The 21,636-nt window shown below is 44.3% G+C and overlaps 1 protein-coding gene across 2 annotated transcripts in view; it reads left to right on the top strand.

The window, feature by feature from the left end:
• The window catches only part of WDR11 (WD repeat domain 11), a 646,314-nt gene that overhangs the window by 313,876 nt on the left and 310,802 nt on the right, over nucleotides 1–21,636 (top strand). For both annotated transcript variants that reach the window (XM_069239226.1, XM_069239227.1), the window contains exons 12-13: nucleotides 1,384–1,490; nucleotides 13,425–13,500. In XM_069239226.1, the coding sequence (XP_069095327.1) occupies nucleotides 1,384–1,490; nucleotides 13,425–13,500 (183 nt within the window). The remainder of the gene's footprint in view (nucleotides 1–1,383; nucleotides 1,491–13,424; nucleotides 13,501–21,636) is intronic.

The following is a 21,636-nucleotide window of genomic DNA, read 5'->3' as shown; positions in this document are numbered from 1 at the left end:
CATTTCACCTGAGGATTTTTAACCACCTCCCTGGTGTCGGCCACTGGTCGTGACCCGAACCAGGGAGGGAGTGTGGGCGTCGGCCAGTGGCCGACACCCGCAGTAAAAAGGTTAAGAGTGGGTACTGAAAAGTGAGAGTTTACACGGGAAATAGAGGAACTGATGAATAGCGAGAAAGAAAATAGTAAGAGGTGATTTGTGGCGAAGAGTAAGAAGGGATGCTGGGAGCAAAGGTGATTTGTCAACTGCAAATCATTACACCAAAATTAAATACAGACTAATTTCTGTTATGTTTCTGTACTGTTCTGATATATGGTTTATATGCAAATAGGCACAGCTTATGTGCTTTGTGTTACTATTAATAAATGTAGAGCGGGGCCATGACTCATGAGAGGCAAAACCTTGGTGTCATGCTACTTTGGCTTCTGCCAATCTGTGACTGCATACATGATTTATGCCGTGATGTTCTATTGTGATAACTGCTTTTCAACACAAGTTGCTAAGAAAAACCATAGCACAGTCACATGGGGTCGGCCTTTACTGTGAAGCAGGGGTTGTCTAGGGTATGCTCTAGGTCCAGAAGACCCAGAAGTTGCTATTCTAGTGTGGTAAAAGTATGGGATTTAACCTTTGCACTGTAGTAATAACTGGGCAATAATGCGTTTATTACTGCACTTGTTCCATTATCTTGTTTAATCAACCTACATTTATTTTCACTGGCATGCCAGCAATCAAATTATTTTGCTGTTATTATTTTTATCTTTACAGTTTTTCATTCTCAGCCTTTTGAAATTAATGGTTCCTAAGCTTCTGGTTTGGGAGCTGTAAGCTCTCGAGCCACAAAGTTAGTCTGGAGCTATACTGTCCACAGAAAGAGAAGAGCACTAGTTCTAAGCACTATCGTCAAACGTCTTAATAATTTCAGCCAATACATTGTACAACTGTACTCCGGAAAGCCTGCCCTCATGGACCAATGTATGCAAGCCACTAGATTCCAAATAGTTACTAGGGCACATTATAACTCACCACTGTTCACAACATGATTGCAACACTCCAGAAACGTATTGTTTTGTTTTACTGTTGTTCACTGTTGTTACTGCACTAAACCAATCGACATCCAAGTCTTTGACACTCACTCTTTCCTACAGTAAACCAGATCCTATTTTAGATGTGTCTCCCGTGTCCACAAACCAGAGCTTTAGTGTATGGCAATTTCCATTCTCCGGAACAAACGTTTGGAAATTCTTATCTTTGCTAGCCATCTACAACAAATCTAACTCTACTAATTATCAATCATCATAGTTGTGCACTGGAAGCAGCACCTCAGTTCACATGTATTACCTTGCTACATCCGTTACAGTCGCTGTGTCTCTTCCTTTGCAGGGGCATTGAATGGGCCAGCCTGAACAGCTTCCTCTCATTCGCCACCTCGACGCCGAACAACATGGGCCTAGTCAGAAACGAGCTGCAGTTGGTCGACCTCCCAACAGGTCTGAACACGGTACCTTTCTGGTTGCTTTGTCTTCTACATTTAGGACCAGTGGTGCGAGGCCGTTAGTGCTGGCTTTTCAACTACATTAAAATCCATTCCATTCTACAAATACATATCACCCCCTTTCTGTATTGTTTTTGCCACAGTGGTTATAAGTAGGGGTGAGAGGCGAAGATGGTGAACATTCTAAATAGTGTAAATAGTCTCCACTGTGCAGTTTTTCTGCGTTTTTTCTGTGCTTCCCAGTCCTGTCCTCTGATGAGTTTACTCTCTTTGTAGAGTACATTTGGCCATCTGCCTTTATTGCATTACCTTGGTAGGAGCCCAAGCATTAAAATGTGTTTGCTTGTCTTCATTTTATGTGTTCATTTCTTTAACACGGTGGAAACCAGTTTGTTTTCAGAGATGATAGGATGGTTAACAGAGGTTCTGTGCAACTATATAGTTGGACGTGTTTTCACTATGTCTATGCTAAACTGTTCTGACTGAATGATAACAGAGTTTATTGGTTACTCATGTTTTATCTGGTGTATCTCTTGGTATTACATTAGACGTATCTTTACTTATCATATCTCTTGAAAGTTAATTCATCTGTTGTAAATTTATAGTTTAAATACATTTTAATTGCAAGTATTTAGTCTAGAGTGTCTGGTCGGGCATTGTATCACATCAACGGTTAAAAATATATTTTATATGTGTTTGCATTGATTAGCAAATTGATACCTGTTTAGAATTTTTTTTTTTAAGTCAACCTTTTTTTTTTTTTTTTTTTTTTTTTACTGCGATACAGTTTTTTCCATACAGCAGTAAACCTCCTTTTTCAAATCGTACTTTGCTCACTGCATGGATTAGGTCTGTTTTCCTGATTTGGTTAGTTATGTCTTTTTAGAAGCTGAGAACTGTGTTTCCCTTGTTACTGAATTTTCTTGCAGTAGGAATAACAGCAGTGTGTGGCTGATGCATTGCTTGGCAGTCTCAAGGAGAACCGTGCTTCTGTTAGAGACAGTGTGTTAGTGTGCTAGGGAGACTTGACTGGGAAAATGAGTCTTTCGTGTTCTGCACCGTGTCTTCCTAGAGCTGTGATCTTTACTGTTTCTTTTATTCCCTGAATATGGCTTGCTTGCTTTCTGTGTGTTATTGGTAGTAAAAGAACTAATGGCTTATGGTAAGATGGATGAACAGATGCAGGTTTGTGGCAGTCCATGTTGGCCTGAACTTGTAGCTGAGGACAGTTTGAGTATTGACATAGGCATAAGAGTCTGATAAGGCATTAAGAATAGTCAAGGCAATCTGGAAAGTATCTATGGGGAGATTTTATGAAGGTGCATAATTCCTGTTTGTGGGGCTTTGGTTGACAAGGTTGAGATTGTCTGCTTTACAGGACATATACAAGGAATTAAGTATCCCTTGCCGTACATTATAAGGAATTTCAAAGTCACAGTCTATAACCATATAGAGGAACAAGGCCAAAGGCTGAGTTCCGTTATAAGGTGACAGAGCATCTAGGTGACTTGCAATATCCTTCTCATATAGCAGGAGGTACTTTATCCCATTAAAAAAAATACATGGACACACCATCACCTTCCCCAATCGCCACGTAAAACCTTGTTGCATAGCTTTTTTTTATATGAAAGAGCGAGCATGTTTGCAAACATGAAGAATAGAAATAAAATCTGTATGGCAAAATTAAAGACACCAAAAAACTGTTATCTATTTTACACAAATAGATATTTGAAACAGTTCAATACAGGTCTGTTATTTATATTAAAAAAGCTGCACTAGCTTGGAATGTGTAGAAACATGCAGAAAGATTCTAGCATTTCTATAACTACCAAAGGAGTGCGAAAATAAACATGTTCTCTCTGCTTGTCAGTGTGAGCTAAAAACAAATAGAGCAGATGAAAGAAAAGCAACATTGTTTTTTGTTTTTGGTGCTTTAAGCAGCTCCTTCAATTATGCTCCCTGACCGACTTGCCTTTCACCTCGGTGTCTGGCTCTGGCACCCGGCAATGTGACGTCAGAACTCCGCTGTAATAACTTTTAATAGTCGAGTTCTGACGTCTTTTTTTTATTATTGGCAACTGCATGCATCACAAGTTGCCAATTATAAAGAAATTAGAGAGTGATATTTATACAGGAATTACAGAATCCAATCTATTATAATAAAATAATTAAATGGCAGCATGACCAGCATTGGCCAGGAGCACTGCTGGGTGGCTGATCACAAATTGCCTGGTGGATCAGCCCAATGCTTAGAGTGTTACTTTTGATAATGACTTGTGTAATGAAGGCAGTGTTCAGAATGCAGGAAATTGTTTCTTTTATTGTGTTGACACTGGTGTGTAGTCAACAGTTATCGTCAATGAGAAAGATGTTCTTGAAGAGATGTTAATTGAAGTTGCAGTCATGCTGGCGGAGTTATTTCAGTGCTGATGATTGAGCAGCCTCCAAGAGATCTGTTGATAGGGTGGAATGTGACTGCAAAGGATTCAGCAATAAGATCAGTGCTTAACTTGTGCTTGTTGTTTCCGGTGCGGAGCACCGACACTTATTTTTGAGGGCCGGCACTTATTTTTCTCCATCACGCATTTACTGCAAGCAAAAGACACATATGGGAAAGACGGAGGAAGAGAAAAATAAAAAAGTGTCCCAATGGGAGAAAGCAGAAAGCTGCAAGAGTGAGCTGAAGGGGCAGGGAGTGGCTTTAAATGGAGTGAAGAGGCCTGAAACGGCTTCTGGATTACACTGCCTCATTATTCCGTGTTTGCACATTTAATTGCAGCAGTCGCTTGTTTAAGAGGAGGGCTTTGAGCACCTGCATGTTTTTATTTACAAATTAAGCGCTGAATAAGATTGATTAATTGATTAAAGATTCTTTTAGGAGAATGCAGAGCTAAGATAGTGCATGGATGACTTGTGAGACCACCTGTCAGTTTGAGATGATGATACACATGTTTGGTGTAATCTCAACAACAAGTGAAGATGTCAAAGTTGTGCAAGGAACTAAGCGAAAGCCAATTCTCTGTGATGAAGAGTGCACCCAGACTGTATTGGTATGGTGTCTGTGATGTTTGACACTTCTATAACCTCAAAGTGTTTATCAGCAATATATGCCAAGTGTGGTCTGTGTGATTAGTGTGGAAAGTTGTGAAAAGGACATGAAAAATCAAAGTTTGTGGGGGTTTCTTGAGGGTGAGGTGTTTAAGGTGTGTGTAATGTAATGTTTGTCCCAAATCAACAAAAGCACCCCACACATACAACTGTTTAGCTCCAGGAAATAGAGGAAATAACATATCAACTAGCAAAAACTATGTTCCTGCCTAACCTGTATTTCTTCCCACTTTGAATAAATCAAAGAATTGTCACTGACCCCACATGCTACTACGTAAATGTATTCAATTTTCATTACTATTATAGTATTTTTATTCGATTTTCGTACAAAGGGCATTGTGCAATCAGATAATTTTAATAACTTCATTGTATAAAGTACTTAATTACATCAAAGTATCACATTTAACGACAATACAAAACAGAATACTGAGAGGAAAAATCTATACATTTTCCAAATAGTAACATTTGTGCAATGAGATAACATCTGGAAGCACATGGTGACTGCTGAGTGTTGGTGCAAATTCTAAGACATCAAATTCAGAGTTCATGGGTGAACGAGTGAGTTACATATCAATGTAATACTAGCCCAAAATCATCTTTGTGCTAAGGGTAAGAAGGGATTGCTCAGGCAGAAAAAGAGAGATCAAGAAAAAAGTAACAGAAAAGGTGAGACTTGGGAAACCCATGGGAGTTCCATGGTTAATAATCTGAGTCAGAGTAAAGTTAGATGGTTCCCGAGCTGTGAAGAAATTTTGGAAACCGCCCCAAACCCCGCCACCCCCAGATGAGCGTGATTAAAATGCAGAATAGAAAAGAGGAGTAGAGCACCTGATTAAAGGAGGGGAGGAACAGTGTGGCAATGGAGTCTTGCATTGATATACGTATGAGCAAAGCACCTTAAAGTGAATTCATTTTGCTACAGTGCAAAGCCAGTGCAACCACCTGTGAGCAATGGTGACATGATGAACTTTGCTCAAATTGTGAACCACCCTGGCAGCAATATTCCAGGCTAGCTGCATCTCTTGAAACATCATGTTGGGGAGCCTGAAATAGTATGCTAATACAGTCAGTCCTTAAATGAATCCCTGATCGCCCCCAACAGGGCTATTAGGTGTTCATGGATAAATGGAAAAATCGTCCTGATTAGCCTCCTCTGGTGAGACATGAGGCAACAGAGTTCACCTACTCACCCAATTGTAACTGCTTACGGAAGCCAAGGGCTTTGACCTTGTCAACAGGACAAGAAGAGGCTAATTTTATCCACCCAGAAGTGGGAGTCTACAGAATATTCAGGCCCAAGATCACTACCCTGATCTTATTGCCATTGATCTTCCGAAGCTTACTACTCCTCCAGGCGGAATGACAAATAACCATGATTTGAGAATATGCTGAATCTCAGATGTAGGCTGATTGAAGCACTTGGTCATCTGACTATCTGCATAAAAAATGTATTTCATGCAGAAAGACCTACAATTCCCGACACTTGCCCATTGTAGGTCATAACAGTCTCGATCAAGATTTGCCTTTTTCTACAATCCCTGTGCGAAGGACTCTTTGGGAGAGTTTGAGAAATTGGATGGTGTCTGATGTGGCATATTGATGTTGTGCGCAATGGAATCCTTGTGGTTCGGTGCGGACTCTGAAACAGGAAGTACGTAATGTGAAGGGAGACGTTAGGTTGTGGTTAATGGAAAGTATGATGTAATGGACAGTTTGTGAGTGCATGCTGGAGAATAAAGTAATGTTTAACTTGAGTCCCTGTGTGTCATAGTTCACCTGCATTATTTTGGGCTGGGGAAGATGCTACAACTGGCAAGTGCCCAAGAAGACACAACTGTTCTCCCTGCAAGTTTAAAATGATATGGCAAACTGCTTGTGCGTGCTGCATGTGGCCAGAGTCAGTATAGAGTGATCTGCGCCTGGCACATGTGGATCCAAAGTTCTGCTCCAGCCCGTACACAGAAGAGATTGCAGACCCTGCAAAGGAGCACATTCAAAACTGCAGATGAGGTGGTTTATACTTAATCAATGTCAAGGGTGATTGAAGCCTACAGTGGTACATAATGCGGCAGCAGCCCCTGCCTGCAGGAGTTGTCACTGTCACCCTGCTCTATGAAAGCTGTCTGAACAGGACATGCTCTCAATGGCAGCAGGAGGGAGCACGAAATACAATGCAGTCATGTTCCTGAAGCCATCATCCCCTTTCAAAACTCTTAAGAAGCAAAACATTGGTGCCAGGTCGGCTGCGTGGATTGAAACTTTCACTGTCTTCATGTAGATGCACTAGAGGAAGAAGACAGGAAGATCATCGAATATTTAAAAAACCTTGCAGGTGATGAGGTGAAAGAAGTAATAAAGAAAATCCCACAGACTGATGCAAAATCATACCAAAAGGTAAAAGAAGCATTAGAGGCCAAGTTCAATCTATTGCCGAATGTCGACTATGAAAGGTATATCTTCTACCAAGAGTGACAACAGGTTGGTGAAACGATGGATGAGTTTGTTTGAAGGCTTGATGCACGCATTAAACATTGCAAGTTCTGTGAATTCACTGACAAAGAAGCCATGCGCCTCAGAATGATTGATGGCTGCCTTTCAGATTCATTTAGAAGGTGCATGCTAAATAAAATGCACAGTTTAGAGAAAATGCTGATGGCTGTGAGAGAAGAAGAATGAGAAGATCGACAAGCTGCTGTCATGAAAAACAAGTGCAGCGCACCATGAATCGGAGTTGATGGTGAAAAGCAAACACAAGCATAAATAAGAGACACATAGGTCAACGTCTTCAAAGAAAAGAAAACTGTGCTTCTGATGTGGATTTTTGTTTTACCATGAAGATAAATATCCAGCTGTAGGACAAGTTTGCAAAGATTGTTGGAGAGAGAACCATTTCATAACTGTATGCCAAGCAAAAGAAAACTCAAGTTTGTCACGATTGCAAGAGAAAATACCCACAAGAATGTTCCAGAACCACTCGTGCCATGCCCATAAAACCAAGGCAAAATCAATCGTCATCAATCTCATCAAGCAAAGGTTAATCAACGTAACTATCGATTGCCAGTGAAGAAGATGAATGTGCACTGATGATGTCTTCCAAAAGGCGTGCACGTGTTGGTTTGGCTAGCTGTAAAGAAGATCATAGTTCAAAGAGAGCTCACCTAAACAGAGTCCCAAAATCAAGTTGAAAGTGAGCGATCATCCAGTAACCTTCGTCAAAGGGCAGTGGTGCATCAAATAACCTCATGTCATTAGAAAAGGTTAAAAGCATGTCCCATGTGTGTTGCCTCACTCCATCAGGCATCAAGGTGCATACCGGGGCTGCCTCTGAGCCAGTGCAAAGCTATGGGTCGTTCTTAGCGACAATGCAACACAAAAAGACATGCATGCGAGCAACCATTCGTGTTCTACAAGGGACTTTGTTGAGTGTCTGCTTACTCAGTTTTGGGATTGATCTCCCTCAACCTCAACCTCTATGCTCAGTCTGAGATGAAAAGTCGATTACTGTTGTTGGTTCATGGCCTGGGAAAGCTCAAGATAATGAAAGTACAACTTCATATCAATGAAGACATTTGCCCTGTTGCTCAGTGACACCGCAGAGTTGCTTTTCATCTACAGGAAGCTGTAGAAAACGAGTTAGAAATCAAAGAATAACCCTCTTGAAACATAACATCATCCAAATCTCCACAGGCCCCACACCATGGATTTCGCCCATAGTAGTACCAAAAAAGAACACATTTGCGTTGATATACACCAGGCAAACAAAGTAATTGAGAGGGAGAGATACACCATAGTGCGCACATGATCATGTCATTGAACAGAGCCATGGTGTTTTTCTTCCTTGACCTGAAAAAAGGACACCATCATCTCGAGTTGGAGGAGAACTGGAGGAACATGACTTCCTTTTCAGCTCTTGTTGGTTTGTTGAGATAAGAGACACTGAGTTTTGGAGTATCCTTGGCTGCTGAAATATTTCAGGATGTTATTCACAGAGTGATCCAACTTGTTACACATTCTTTCAATTACAGTGATGAGATACTGGTTTTTGGGAGAATACAAAAGGAAGGCAACAAAGCCCTTACCCCAGTGTTCCAGCTACAGGCTGATGCAGGTCTCAGTCTGAATGCCGCAAAGTGTGAGTTTCACAAAATCAAACTCACATTTTTTGGGCACATATTCTCAGATGGGGGAATGACTCCAAACCCAGATAAGATGCAATCACTGCTATCCACTTGCCACCACTCCTCCCCTCCATAAAAATATGTTACCATGCGGAAATACTTTCTAGGCATGGCCAGCTTTTGCTCAAGATACATTTGCAATTTTGCTACACTGAGTGTCCTTTTGAGAGACTTGACACAGTGAAATGTACCGTTCCAGTAGTCTCTGGAATGAGACCAGAGTTTCAAAGACATTAAATGTGATTGAGAATGCAACAAAAGTGCCTTACTGTGTCCCCAAATTACATACAGAAATAACTGTTGATGTGAGCCTGGTAGGACTAGAGGCCATTCTTGTTCAGCACAGTGGCCATCCAAAAGCTCAGCGACACATTGTGGCCAATGTCAGTTGAAGCCTGTCTGATACAGAACATGCTTACTCTCAGCCAGAGAAAGAGAGTCTGGCTGTGATGTGGGCCTGCAAACATTTCATGTATTCCTCTATGGAAAACTATTCACTGTTATCACAGATCACCAGGTGTTGCTTGCAATTTTTTGAAACCCAAAGGCTAAGATGCCCCCTCAAATCCAGCGGTGGGGGTTAAGGCTACAAGATAATGACTACAAGATTATGCACAAACCGGGGAAGGATCAAAACCCAGCAGATTACTTTCGAGTGCCATTGCATATTCACAGTCCAAAATCCAAGACAGCTGAAATATATCTCAACTTTGCTGCCACCAATGCAGATAAGGACATGAACATAATCTGATTACCACACAGTTATGGAGGAGAAGTACCCAGCCTCTTACTGATGAGTACAATTTCAAAAGTTAACAAATGTACAGGATGAGTTAGCAGTCACTCAAGAATTTGTGATACTGCGAAGCTTGAGAATTGCCATACCTGCAAACCTAAGACACTGGCTCATCGAGCTGGCCCATAAAGGATATTGTGGTGTAGTAGCCACAGAGATGGAGTGTGGTTCCTTTGGCTAGATGAGCCAGTCGAAAAGGAGCTTAAGACATGCCATATTTGCAATTGTTTGTCACCCCTAAAAGGTGATGTAGCACCAAGTGACAATGTCTGATCTTCCCGCCCATGCACGGGAAGAAGTTGCAGTTTACTTTTTTGGGCCTTTAAGAAACAGACACTCTCTCATGGTAGTCATAGACAAATATTCACGTTTTCATTTGGTGGAAGAGCTAACTTCAACAACCCATGACAAAGACCTAGTACAGCGTGATGACATCTGTGCAATGTGGGGCATTCCTAAAATCCTCAAATTTGATAATGACCCGCCCTTCAACAGCAAAGAGTTCCAAGAATTTCTCATCTGACTCAACATCAAACACCAAAAGAGTACACCCAGGGAATGGGCCTGAACCAGAGCCTATAGATCAACTCCTCAATTCACAACTGGTGAGAGTCCAGCCACCTTGCTATCTGGGAGAGCCATCAGAACAAAATTACCTCAGTGGACCGTGGAATGATCGGTGGATACTGACAAGATCCAAGACACAGATGCAGCTCAGAAAAGGAAAAAGAAAACATACGCAGATCAGCGTTGCCATGCCCAAGTGACAGTTTTTGACAAAGGAGACAGGGTATTGATTAAGCAAAAAAACAGGCGGAAAACAGACACTCCTTTTTCCGCTGATCTTTTACATGTTGTGGCATGTAAAGGACATATGGTGACAGCACATCGTCATGGACAATCCATCACTCGGGACACATCACATTTTAAACATCTACTGCAACACTTATTGAGTCCTGAAACTGTACAGAAGGCGACACTGCCAGCAGGTCTGTCTCAAGCGCCTGAGCCTATGTTGCCATAGCATGATCAGGGTGGACTTCGATCATCTCGGATCACCCAAGCCGGCAGACACGTCACAGCGCCTTGCGTACTAATGAAGATGTGATTTTGGCGGTGTCTGCCACCTTTTAATTTAACAAAGAGGAAGATGTAACATATTGATGTTATGTGCACTAGAAACATAGTAGTTTTGGGCGGACTGTGAAACGGGGTGTATGTAATGTGCAAGGAGGTGTTAGGGCGTAGTTACGGAAAGTAGGATGTAATGGATAGTTTGTGAGTAAATGCTGAAGAATAAAGTATTGTTTAGCTCCCGTGTGGCGTAATTCATCTTCATGCTCCCGGGCTTGGGAAGACGTTTCACCGGTGAACATCAGTAGATTAACCTGCAGAATTTCATGTTTTCTGTTAAATCTACTGGCTGCTGGAAAAACAATCCGTGGCCGAATGGCTTGAAATGGAATAACGGGCAGATCATCACATGGCTGCATTTGGTGCAGGTCTGAACGTGTGGGGCTGGTGGTCGAGTTTTCGGCATATTTTTCATTTAATGAAAAGGTTGCCTTCCGGACACTCCCTTTTCATTCCTGCGGTAATCTCATATTATCATCTAACCCTAACAGTTCTTTTGCCAGTTTTTTGTTTTTTTTGCAAGCGCCCATACCACACAGATCAGACAGTAATTGTAAAAATTATTTGAGATAAACGACGAAATGGAACATGTGAGGTGTTCAAAACAACTTTGTTATGCCATTTTGTAGCCTGTTACCAAAACAAATCATTGCTACATGGATTGGAGCTTTTTCTCTCCTGGTTAACATCGAAAACTTTTTTTTGTGTGGGTAAAGTCCCATTTCTGAAATTTGCTATGCAGATATACAGAGATCAGTTCACTTTTCAATAGATATTTATTCACAATTTAAAATGTTTTCCTTTGAAAGTGTGGAATTCTGTGTTTAGATAAGTGGGCAGAAAATCATTTTAACTGCATGAAACTATGAGACAACAAAATCTGAAAAGATCAACATAGTGTAAACTTTCAGTGAATGGGCTGTATGATCACATAATTGACCACTGCCAAGAATCTCCTTGTATTATGTCATTTGAGTAAAATGCGTACTTTCCTTTCACTTGGAATATAACAGAATCCACACTGCCCTCTCCCCAATTAATGCATGCACTCTCTTTTGTCTTAAGAAGTACTCCACCCTTGACAGGTTCTGTGATTGTGGTGGGCTCTATCAGTTTCACCCTAGAGCCCATTTCCTACCACCAACACAGGAGCTAACTGAGCTAAAGCTGTGCACCATTTTTTCAGGTTTTATCGTATAGTCTTTAACTAGGTAGCCTTTCCCAATAAAGGTTTGCAGAGATTGTACAATCAAGTTTATGGGAAACAATCTGCTTATGGAATGCAGAGCTTAAATGACACCGGTGGTAGTAAAGAGAAGGTAGGAATCCTCACAAGACAGCTAAGTAGGCTTTAGGCTGTAAAAGAATTGCAAACGTTGGAAATAACATCAATGGGCTTCCGTGGACCAATTTCAATCAGGTAATTTCACCACAAGTTTACTATTTTTTTTTTTCTTTTTACATTTTTTCCAGCCACATCAGAATTCCCAGATCTCCAAGTATTTGTCTTTGTGGCTGTGCTTGCTGTGTATTGTCTCCAGTCGTCTAAGTGCAAAACCAAAAGTATGGGAACTGTGATGCCTCATGCAATGGGGTGGGGTCAGTGAGTGTGGGGGGCAGGGTCAAAGGCATGGCTAAAAAAACAAAAAATATTCCGTACGTTTTTTTGGTCTTTCACCATCAGGTAGCTACATTTAAAATAACATGCAGCTTAAATTAAAAATACATTTTAAAAAGTTGTTACTCACTGGGAAATGCACAATAGTACAATATGAAACCTCTATTAGTTAATACACTGCAGAGGTCTGTTTGTAACCTGAGAGCCACAGAATTAAATCTTGGTGCAGTGGAGCATAGTAACTTGTGTTTTTTTAGTGCTACAAGGTCAGAGCCTGTGTGAATATGTAAGTAATTATTTCAAATACGAATTACACACAGTATAATGTAGACTGCTACAAAATTCACAGAAAGGTTTAAGATGAAATGTTGCTTTCAAAATATAGATTTTAGTAATACCAAGACTGTTTGTAATGCATTTTGTTACATAACTGTCCCTTCAACACCTCTTCAGGAGTAGTAAGCGCTATGTAAATACAGTTTCAATGAAAAGCACGCACTTCATAGCTCAGTTGTTAACTCTTTGCACTACCACTCAAAAATAAATCTTTGTCATCCAAAATTTTGATTGATCTGATCAATTAAAGACAGTACAAGCTCCCAAGAGTCTTTTACATTTGCAGATTACCCTACATATTTGCAGATTAAAAGGTAGTACACGTTTACATTTCTTTCAGGGAAGCAGGCATCCTGGCAGAAAGGCTTGTTTAGCTGTTGCCCGACTACGATCTCACAGACAGGAGACTCATTACATGATGCTTCATCTGGAGCACACTTAAAATATTGGAACTGAACGTCCCAGGACAGTTGTGTTTATACAAAAAGTGGGGGTACAGTTTTTCATAATTCAGAAAAGTAGGGACATGTCATGGCCCTCCGATTGTCTCCACCTTGAACTCAGTTACCCATGCTACCTGGATGTCCGTTTCTTGCTTACTAGGCAGATGAATAATGAGCGGTGCACACAGAGTGTGACAGTTCAATTACTGTGCGCTCCATCTGTGATAGTCACAGAAGGAGAGAAGGGAGCGGGCTAAGGGAAGTGACCAACTACTCTTGTGCTGGTTTTTGAGTACACATCTCATTTTGGTTGCAGGCAGAAGCATTGCATTTCGGGGAGAACGCGGCAATGATGAGCCGGCCATCGAGATGATCAAAGTGTCTCACTTAAAGTAAGTGCACGTGGCAGCCGCCTTGTCAAGCCTGTATCCTTTGTTTGTAAAGACATGATGACTGTCAGAGCATCATTTCTTAATCTGTTTGGGTCATGGCGTTGCTGGTGTTCCCCAATGCTAGTCTTGTCCCAGGATTGTCCCTATGTTTGAATTAAGAATACTTGCTGTGTGATGGATGAGTTTTGTAATATTGCGACTGGAGTTAGGTGTACTTTGTGTCAAGAGACGATTAATTCAGCCATATTGCTTAAGTGTGCACAGTCATTCTGTGATGCTCAGCCCTAACACATTGTCTGCCACACAGTAAACAATGCCCAGCTAGTGGCATCAAGGTTGGGCTGGCCATAGGGCGCTCTGGCAGTGCCAGAATTCCCATGTCGGTGTGTCGACTGTTTTGTTGGCTGTTTGTGGGCCTGTGTTATTCCCTAGTTGACCGGTTTGTACCTTTGATTTCAGTGATACTACCACAAACATTGCCTGCAGCAGGCACACATGCATGCTGTTTCCCACACCTTTGCAAAATAACAAAATATATTGTTTATTTGTAAGTTGAAAAGTGGCCCGATTTGCAAATGGGGACTACTTCTTATCTTATTCGGTGATGGGGTTACTTTTAATTGGGTTTCTGGGCCTATTTTCTGTTGCAGTCCCTCCCTGAGTGGCATCGCAAGCTGCAAAAAATAATAATGTATTGTGTCAGTATTTCACTTTGCCTATTATATTCAACGCTGCTAGCATGTTTTGCACTTTATAAAGCTAAAAATGTAAACAAACAAAACTTTTAATCTAAACCACAAAAGTATTTGAAATTAGAGAACTAAACACAATGAAGCTATACACAAGTAGCATGATTAAAACAGTGGCGAGATGACCACAATAGTGATACACGTTAATATTTGCTAAACCACCTACCATTCATTTAATTTCTATTTCTTATAAACTAATATAACTCTTGTATGGCTATAAGTAGGTGCGGATGTATACATCTAGATTGGTATTATACTTTGTTGTGTGCTCTTGAATTCTGCATTTGGACTGGTCACTATAATTCTAGTGTTGTTAGTTAAGACTGTTCAAGCTGTTTGGTGGGTAAAGGTCATAATTGCTTAGTAAATTATCTTCTTTCTGGCGTAAAATTGTTGCAACGATTTGGTGATTAAGATTTTAACGGCTTCAGTTGCCCCCATGCCAGTGACACCATTTCAACAGTTGGTAAAGGGAGATTGGTTCTGAAAATTCAAAAGCTCTTGATTTTGTCTGAAAAGCGATGAGTAGGAGTTCAGACCCGTGATTTCTGATGGATACAACTACCTGTGGATTCCTCACCTCATGAATACTCCCATGGCGCCAGCATTCTACGGAAATCTTCTTACTAGTCTCTGCACGTCGACGAGGACGTCACTGTCTCGCACGCGACGCCGTCTGACGTCATACAGGCAATAAGAGGTCCTCGACGACGTGCGGACGTCAGTTCCCTTTTTTCCGTGCATTCGAAACGGTTATCTTCGAGGGAGCAACTGTTACTCTTGCGGTTACAGTGTATATCTTGCTGCGTACTCTTTCTCTGTGGAAATAATGTCGCAGAGAAAGTCTGGATTTAAGCCTTGTCGTGAGTGTGGAGGCAAGATGTCGGTGACGGATCCTCATTCCGATTGCCTTTGGTGTTTGAGCTCCGACCACGACGTCTCGACTTGTGATTCGTGTCAGCACATGAATCCGAAGGCCATTAAAGAACGCGAGGCGAAGCTGTTTATGGCCAAGTCAAAGGAGAAGCATCACAAGAAAAAGTCTTCTCCAAGACATCGGCGTCATCGAGACTCCCGGCGCCGTAGAGAATCTCGGCGTCATTCAAGGGAGGCTCGTTCCAGGTCTCCGGATCGGCGCCGGAGGACATGGGAGGTCAGCCCCACGGTGACGCCGCATCCTTCGACGCCGTTGCTCTCTCCGACGTCTCCAACTTCGCCTGGACAGGCGTCGGTGATTGAGGTATTGGAGCCTCAGGTGTTTTCTCCGGCGCAGACGCCGAGGCCGGCGTCGGGGTCGCCTCCGAGTCAGGCACCCCAGTATCCGGCTTTTCCCACCCCTGGAGCCGATAGTTCCGCATTCTTGAATGCGATGTATGCCATCTTCCAACAGATGGCTCCAGGGGGTGCTCCGGCTGGGCCTTTGGCCTTTTCTTTGGGTGATCCTGCGCCTCTTCGGCCGGCACCCTTTATGCCCTTTCTCCCGTTTGGGAACGTGGGCTCGGCGCCAGTGTCGGCGCCGGTGGCCGCTCCGATGGCTTCGGAGGGATTGGCCCCAGGGATTTCCATCCCGTCGACGTCGAGATTTCGGCCTGTGACTCCGGTGGGTCCATCCGTTTCATCTGCTCTTCAGTCGGCGCCGAAGTTACCTGTGGCGCCGGATGCGGCGTCGGTGGCTTCGGAAGATCGGCGCCGATCTCCGACTTCAGCGGAGGTGTTGTCGACTCCGCGGATTGAGCAACGACTGCATTCAAGGAGGCGTGCTCTCCGGGTACTAGAGGAGCAGGAGTACCAACGAGCCCTAGAGGAAGGAGAGCTAGAGGACTCGGGTGATGGGCTGCGTGGACTGGAGTCGGCCAGTGGGCTGGACACTTCCCCTGAGTGGGACCTTTCGTCCCCGGGGGAATATACCGAGGAAGCTGCTTCCTTTCATACAGTGGTACGGAAGGCAGCTAGTTTTTTGGACCTGCCTTTGCCGGTGGTGGAGGCGAAACAAAACCTTTTGACAGAGGTGTTGCATCCGGCCTCAGCCGCGGCGGAGCCTCTATTACCTTTTAATGACGCTCTGCTGGATCCGGTTTTAGAGGTGTGGAAGAAGCCGGCATCTTCCCCAGCAGTTCACAGAGCCGTGGCCAGGAGGTATCGGACGGCTCCAACTGATCCTGGTTTCCTATCTAGGCACCCTACGCCGGAGAGCTTGGTTGTGCAGGCCTCCTGTTCGTCCAAATCAGCGCCTGGTTCTTTCCCGACGGTGCCTGGGGACAGAGACTCAAAAAAGCTAGAGGCGCAGTCTAAGAAGATTTTTTCGTCCTGCAGTCTGGCGTTAAAAGCCACTAATGCGACCTGTATCCTGGGGAGGTATATTCATGCTCTGATGGATGACATCTCCTCTTCGTTTACAGAGCTTCCCCAGGGTCTTTTGGATCTTGTCTCTGATGCCCAGGCGGCTGCGACCCAAATTATCCAGACGGGACTGGATACCACCGACTCGGTAGCCAGAGCAATGGGCACAACTGTGGTGGAAAGGAGACAGGCCTGGCTACGTAACTCGGGCTTTTCGGCAGATGTACAGTCCACATTGTTGGATCTCCCGTTTGATGGGGACAAACTGTTTGGGGCTAAGGCTGATTCGGCCTTGGAACGTTTTAAGGAGAGCAGGGCCACGGCTAAGTCGTTGGGACTCCAAGCTCCTTCTTCCACGGCCTCTTCCAGATTCTTCAGGAGGTTTCGTGGATTTGGGCGTGGCTCTTCCTCCTCTTCCTTTCGGGGAAGATATCAGCAACCTGCCTCTTCCCACCCCTATAGATCTTTTAGGGGGAGGGGTAGGGTCCGCACCAGGGGAGCCTCTCAGCAGCACTCTGCCTCTTCCTCATCCTCTGGCGGGGTGCAGCAGGGGAAGCAGCCTTAGGCTTCCACCATTTCCCACTCACTCCTCTCCTGTAGGGGGAAGATTACAGCATTTTCTCACCAAATGGGAGACTGTTACGTCGGACACTTGGGTTCTCAGTGTTGTGGGAAAAGGCTACACCCTTCCCTTTCGGGAGTTTCCGCCCCTCATCCCGCCCCGCCCTTCGTATTGTTCACAAGAACACCTCCTGTTGCTAGAACAGGAGGTGGAAGTCCTCCTTTTAAAGGGCGCGGTGGAGTTGGTCCCGGAGCAGGAAAGGGGTCAAGGAGTTTACTCAAGGTATTTCCTGATTCCCAAGAAGGATGGTCGTTTGAGACCAATTCTGGACCTGAGGATCTTGAATTGGTTCCTCAAGCAGGAAAAGTTCAAGATGCTGACCCTAGCACAGGTGCTTTTGGCGTTGAACATGGAAGACTGGATGGTGTCTGTCGACTTGCAGGATGCTTACTTTCATATCCCGATACTCAAGTCACACAGGAAGTATCTCCGGTTTGTGGTGGGATCGCAACACTACCAGTTTGCGGTCCTTCCGTTTGGTCTTACTTCAGCACCTCGAGTCTTCACGAAGGTGATGTCGGTGGTTGCGGCAGAGCTCAGAAGGAAGGGGATAGCAGTATTCCCTTACTTGGACGATTGGTTGATCAAAGCCAAGTCCCCGGAGCTTGTGTTGCGTCATCTGCAGTCAACAACCCAGTTGTTGTTCGACCTGGGCTTTTCGGTGAACGAGCCCAAATCTCACCTGGAGCCCTCTCAGCGCCTCCTGTTCATAGGGGCAGTACTGGATACGACATTGGGTCGGGCCTTTCCTCCGCCTCAGCGGATTCAAGATATTCAGGATTTGGTTCCAATGTTTCGAAACGGAGCGGTAGTTCCAGTCCTCAAGGTCCTTCGTCTGCTCGGTCTTTTTGCCTCCTGCATTCTGTTGGTCACGCATGCTCGCTGGCACATGAGGGCTCTTCAGTGGTGCCTCCGAAGGCAGTGGTCTCAACACAGAGGGGATCTAGAGGGTACTGTCAAGATCTCCAGAGATGCTGCTGTGGATTTGAAGTGGTGGATTGCAAGCAACAATCTTTCACAAGGAAAACCGTTCCAGCAGTCGCCACCAGTGGCCACAGTCATAACGGATGCTTCCACTCTAGGGTGGGGAGCTCATCTGGGGGATCTGGAGATCAAAGGTCTTTGGTCTCCAGAGGAACAGATTTTTCACATCAATCTGTTAGAGTTACGGGCTGTACGTCTGGCTCTCAAGGCCTTCCTCCCTTCCCTTCGTGGTCAGTCGGTACAGGTCCTAACGGACAATACTACCACGATGTGGTACATAAACAAGCAGGGAGGAGTGGGGTCGTACCTTCTCTGCAGAGAAGCTCTTCGACTATGGTCCTGGGCAAAGGACCATCGGATTTGCTTGATAGCAAACCATCTGGACGGAGTCTTGAACGTGCGTGCGGACAGTCTCAGTCGCCACTTCTCGGCAGACCACGAGTGGCGTCTCCATCCAGATCAAGTCCGTTTAATCTTCCAGAAGTGGGGGTTTCCTCGGGTAGATCTGTTCGCCACTCGAGAGAATGCGCATTGTCCGTTGTTCTGCAGCCTTCAGTATCCGATGCAGGAAGCATTGGGGGACGCGTTTCAAATGACCTGGTGCGGCCAGTTGCTTTACGCGTTTCCTCCCATACCCTTGATTCCTCGAGTATTGAGGAAGATTCGCCAAGACCGGGCTCTAGTAATCGTAATAGCTCCGGATTGGCCAAGGAGGGTGTGGTACTCCGACCTTCTCCAACTCTCAACGTGCCCGCCGCTCCGTCTCCCTTTCAGGGCAGACCTCCTCTCGCAGTCGCAGGGGCAGGTTCTACACCCCAACCTCCAGAGTCTGCACCTACATGCCTGGAGATTGAACGGGGCAACCTGAGTTCCTTCTCTCTCCCGCCTGAGGTAGTGGATGTTATATTAGCGGCCAGGCGACACTCCACTAAATCTATCTACGCTAATAGGTGGTCTAAATTTGTTGCGTGGTGTGGAGAGAGGCAGATTGATCCTTTACAAGCTCATCTATCGGACGTTTTGTCTTTTGCTCTATCTCTGGCGCAGAAAGGTTGTGCAGTGGCTACCATTAAAGGTTATTTATCGGCCTTGTCAGCCTTCATATGTCTTCCAGACCAACCATCTTTATTTAAATCCCCTATTGTTATCAGATTCTTGAAAGGTCTTCTAAATCAATATCCTCCAAAGCCATTCGTTATGCCGCAATGGGATTTGTCCTTAGTCCTGACTTTCCTTATGGGGTCCCCTTTTGAACCTATGCATTCTTGCCCCTTAAGGTATTTGTTTTTAAAAACAGTCTTCCTGATAGCTATAACATCAGCAAGGAGAGTGAGTGAGTTGCAGGCCTTATCAGTAAAACCCCCTTATACAACTTTTTATGGGGATAAGGTGGTGTTGAGGACCAAGGCTGCTTTCCTCCCGAAGGTTGTTTCACCCTTCCATTTGGCTCAGGCAATTACTTTGTCCACATTCTATCCTCCGCCTCATCCTTCCAAAGAGGAAGAAAGACTGCACCGTCTGGATCCAAAGAGAGCGTTGAGCTTCTTTATCAATAGAACAAAGGATTTCAGGCTGGAGGATCAGCTGTTTATTGGATACGTGGGCAAGAGGAGAGGAAAGGCAGTCCACAAGAGAACACTATCCAGGTGGGTTGTTCTTTGCATTAAAATATGTTACTCTTTGGCAAAGAAGGATCCTCCTGAGGGCATTAGAGCTCATTCCACCAGAGCTAAGTCGGCCACTTCGGCCTTAGCCAGAGGTGTTCCTGTGGTCGACATCTGCAAGGCCGCAACTTGGTCGTCCCTTCACACTTTTGCAAAACATTACTGTTTAGATTCTGAGGTTAGAAGGGACGGCCATTTTGCACGGTCAGTGCTGCAGGATTTCTTGGTTTGACCATTTAGGCACCCACCGCCGGGCGTGGTACTGCTTTGGGACTCTATTCATGAGGTGAGGAATCCACAGGTAGTTGTATCCATCAGAAGAACGAGTTACTTACCTTCGGTAACGACTTTTCTGGTGGATACATTAGCTACCTGTGGATTCCTCACGGTCCCACCCGCCTCCCCGTTGCCTTTATGGTCTTGCCAAGTAATCCTTGAGTGCGCTCCTCTTGATCTTTGACGGTGCAATAGATGTATATATATAATATATTTATATATATATATGGGTATATGTGTATATATCTTTATGTATATACTTGGTGTGTGTATATATTTTTAAAAGAAAGAGTTTTATATATATATATATATATATATATATGTACATAAAAAAGATTTACAGTTATTCATACAATGTGGTGTATTTTTACAATATAATGGATGTTGCTTTGTTCTTTCATTGCATTGCCTGGTTGTTCTCATGCACGTAAAAAATGATTGGTACTGACGTCCGCACGTCGTCGAGGACCTCTTATTGCCTGTATGACGTCAGACGGCGTCGCGTGCGAGACAGTGACGTCCTCGTCGACGTGCAGAGACTAGTAAGAAGATTTCCGTAGAATGCTGGCGCCATGGGAGTATTCATGAGGTGAGGAATCCACAGGTAGCTAATGTATCCACCAGAAAAGTCGTTACCGAAGGTAAGTAACTCGTTCATCTGCAACAATACAGTCCATACAGAGCACAACATAAACAGAAGCTGCTCACCCTGGGAATCAAAATTAATAAAAGAAGCTGTGGCGGGCAGTACATTTAAGAGGGAGGGGGTGGGGGAGGAGGTAGGTTACACACGCACACCTCAATCACACCCATTCATTAACACATGTGCTTACACACCCATTCATTAACACATGTACTTACACACCCATTCAGAACACTCACTAACAAATACACATACATTTAAACACTAATGCACCAAACATTAAAAAAACAAAATTTACCTCAGCTACTCTGAGAGGGAAGCCTCAGAGATCTCAGCAGGGTTGGGGCTGCTGCCTTCCCTCATTAGTTGGACCAAGTCACCACAGAGTGGGATGGGGTCAGTGAGACTGCTTGACCCCACCCCATTCTGTGATGAGGTGTCACTGACTGACTCTCGGCCCTGGGTGCTCCAGGGCTTGAAACTGAAGTGCCTGGGTCAGAAGCAATCAGTAACGTTCCCCCTCGTCATGAGGGGGAGGGCCTCGAGGCACCTTTGCTAGGCTGAAGAAGTCACGGCTACAGGGCTGTGACTTCTTCAACCCAGCAAAGTTCAGCTCAGGCAACAGGAGTCTGCTCATTGAATGCATGTCCAACCCCTGTCTGCCTGACCTGAACCAGAAAGAGTATCTGTCAGGCTGACTTTTGTTCAGCCTGAGAAATACTCTTCAGCTATGGAAAAAGGTAGGGGGGGGCGTGACTCCTCAGCCCGTAGGGATGGGCCGCTGCTGTAAAGGAGTGCATTCTGGGCTTAGTTCACCTTAGGGACGAGTAAAGTGATGGAAAACTATTGAATAAGCAG

This window comes from Pleurodeles waltl, chromosome 6 (assembly GCF_031143425.1).
Source record: "Pleurodeles waltl isolate 20211129_DDA chromosome 6, aPleWal1.hap1.20221129, whole genome shotgun sequence".
Taxonomy (NCBI): Eukaryota; Metazoa; Chordata; class Amphibia; order Caudata; family Salamandridae; genus Pleurodeles; species Pleurodeles waltl.
The sequence above is the reverse complement of the archived record's forward strand: the minus strand, read 5'-3'. Positions and strand labels throughout refer to the sequence as shown.